The sequence below is a fragment of the Callospermophilus lateralis genome, chromosome 2, assembly GCF_048772815.1.
Source record: "Callospermophilus lateralis isolate mCalLat2 chromosome 2, mCalLat2.hap1, whole genome shotgun sequence".
Lineage (NCBI taxonomy): Eukaryota > Metazoa > Chordata > Mammalia > Rodentia > Sciuridae > Callospermophilus > Callospermophilus lateralis.
Window position 1 is genome coordinate 152,301,724 of NC_135306.1, and position 2,442 is coordinate 152,304,165.

Genomic DNA, 2,442 nt, shown 5'->3' on the forward strand with positions numbered 1-2,442 from the left:
AGTCACTTAAGATTCAAAGTTCCTTGGCAGTAGGAAACATCGATTGTACTTCTCCATGTCTATGAGGCCTGCTAGTTTATTTTGTTTAAAGTACAGCAATGATAATAAGATTTAGTCCTCCAATGGAATATCACATGTTGATACTCTTTTATAATGTATACTGTAGAAAATATACATGGAAGGTGAAGGAGCTTTGTCAAAAAGCAAGGGATTTCCAGGAGTCATGTCAACCTTCAATATAACCACAACCCATCCAGCAGTCTTCTTGTTGATGGGAATCCCAGGCCTGGAGCACCTACACATGTGGATCTCTATCCCCTTCTGTTTTGCCTATACTCTGGCCCTGCTTGGCAACTGCACCCTTATTTTCATTATCAGGGCTGATGCAGCCCTGCATGAACCCATGTACCTCTTTCTGGCTATGTTGGCAGCCATTGACTTAGTCCTTTCTTCTACAACATTGCCCAAAATGCTTGCCATATTCTGGTTCAGGGATCGAGAGATCAACTTTTATGCCTGTCTGGTCCAGATGTTTTTTCTCCACTCCTTCTCCATTATGGAATCAGCAGTTCTGTTGGCCATGGCCTTTGACCGCTATGTGGCCATCTGCAAGCCACTGCACTACACCACGATCCTGACCAGGCCCCTGATTGCCAAGATTGGCATGGCTGCTGTGACCCGGGCTGTGACACTAATGACTCCACTCCCCTTTCTGCTCCGAAGCTTCCAGTACTGCCGGGGCCCGGTGATTGCCCACTGCTACTGCGAGCACATGGCCGTGGTAAGGCTGGCGTGTGGGGACACCCGCTTCAACAACATCTATGGCATTGCTGTGGCCATGTTTATTGTGGTGCTGGACCTGCTGTTTGTTATCTTGTCTTACATCTTCATCCTCCAGGCAGTTCTGCAGCTTGCTTCTCAGGAGGCCCGCTACAAGGCATTTGGGACATGTGTGTCTCACATAGGTGCCATCCTGTCCACGTATACACCAGTGGTCATCTCTTCAGTCATGCATCGAGTAGCTCGCCGGGATGCCCCTCACGTCCACATACTCCTTGCCAATTTCTATCTGCTCTTCCCACCCATGATAAATCCCATCATCTATGGTGTCAAGACCAAGCAGATTCGTGACCACATACTCAGTCTATTCCGGAGAAAGGATGTCTAGGTGAACAGTTTTCGGGGGGGGGGGGGAGGAAACAAAACAAACCACACAAAACACAAAAAACCCCCCAAAAAACAGAAACAACCCCTTACCCCCCCACCCCCACACAAAACACCAGCCAAGAACTGGATAGGAGTGGAGAGGAAAAATCTTAACAGCAATCTGTTTGGTAAATTTACAGTGTGACAAGGAGGATGAGATCCCATTCCTTGCAGACCCAGACTAGATTAGGTCAGTTAAGGTCTTGGGTAGAGTTTTGACTACCTCACTTTCATACATTTACCACATGGGTAAGGAAGACAAAGAACCTTTTGGAAACAGTAGCACTCTTCCCTCTTTAAAAAAAAAAAAAAGACTTCTGAAGGTAAGTAGTTGCAATATGTAGTTGTGATGAACTGAAGAGTTGTTCAGATATTTATACCCCCTATCCTTGTACCGTGGAGGTATATTTCACACTACTGGTGTTAAACATGCTTGTCAATGTATTTTGAATAGTTTAAAATGTGCCTCAAGAATTAAACTTTCAATATGCTTGTGTATCTTGGCTTAGTCTCATTCTTTGCCACAAGAGTGAGCATATCCTGACCTGGGGATTTTCTGTGCTTAGATTCATCAAGGTGATGATACAAATAGATGTGAGTTGGACTGAGAGCTGACCCATAACGTTCATAGAACAAACAAAAATGATAATGTTTTTATTACAAAAACGATGATTTGGAAGTCATTTCACAGCATACTCAAGGAAAGTTAGTTGCTAGAGTTGTGCACCCTATCTTACATTTCAATTCTCAGCAGCTTAAGATTGCATTTAATATCCTAGAAACTGCATTTCACAATCTTTCTGTGTTTTTTGGTCTGGGTGTACAAACTGATACTTGAATACTCCAGTTTTTAAGAAGATATTTTCATACATACCTTTTCAGGAAGAAGACCTACTTATACTGTTGTAACACTTTGTGGCCCTTTTATTTCTTTAGTAACATCACTTACTTCAATTCTAAGAAAATAACAAAACTTGTAAGGCTCTGATAATGCACCTCAAGACCCACGTTGTGTCAATGCTTACCTCAGACAACAGAAGATAATTAATATGGGTCTTCAGTCAGTTCTCAGGTGCCCCAGTCCTCCAGAAATTGGATAGTAAAAAAGGAAGTGCCATGAACCTCGGGCCTCTGACTGTTCTGAGGTTCTCTAAATTCTCATTTGGTTTTACTCACTAGAGATGGGCCATTCTGTATCATGGATTAGATTATTAAAAACATTTGCTTTCTCAGAGT

At 43.0% G+C, this 2,442-nt stretch overlaps 1 protein-coding gene across 1 annotated transcript; it reads left to right on the forward strand.

The window, feature by feature from the left end:
- The first annotated feature begins 223 nt into the window (after nt 1–223).
- LOC143391332 (olfactory receptor 52K1) lies at nt 224–1,168 on the forward strand. Its single transcript, XM_076844027.2, has one exon. The coding sequence runs from the start codon at nt 224–226 to the stop codon at nt 1,166–1,168; it is 945 nt and encodes a 314-aa protein (XP_076700142.2).
- Nucleotides 1,169–2,442: the final 1,274 nt, after the last annotated feature.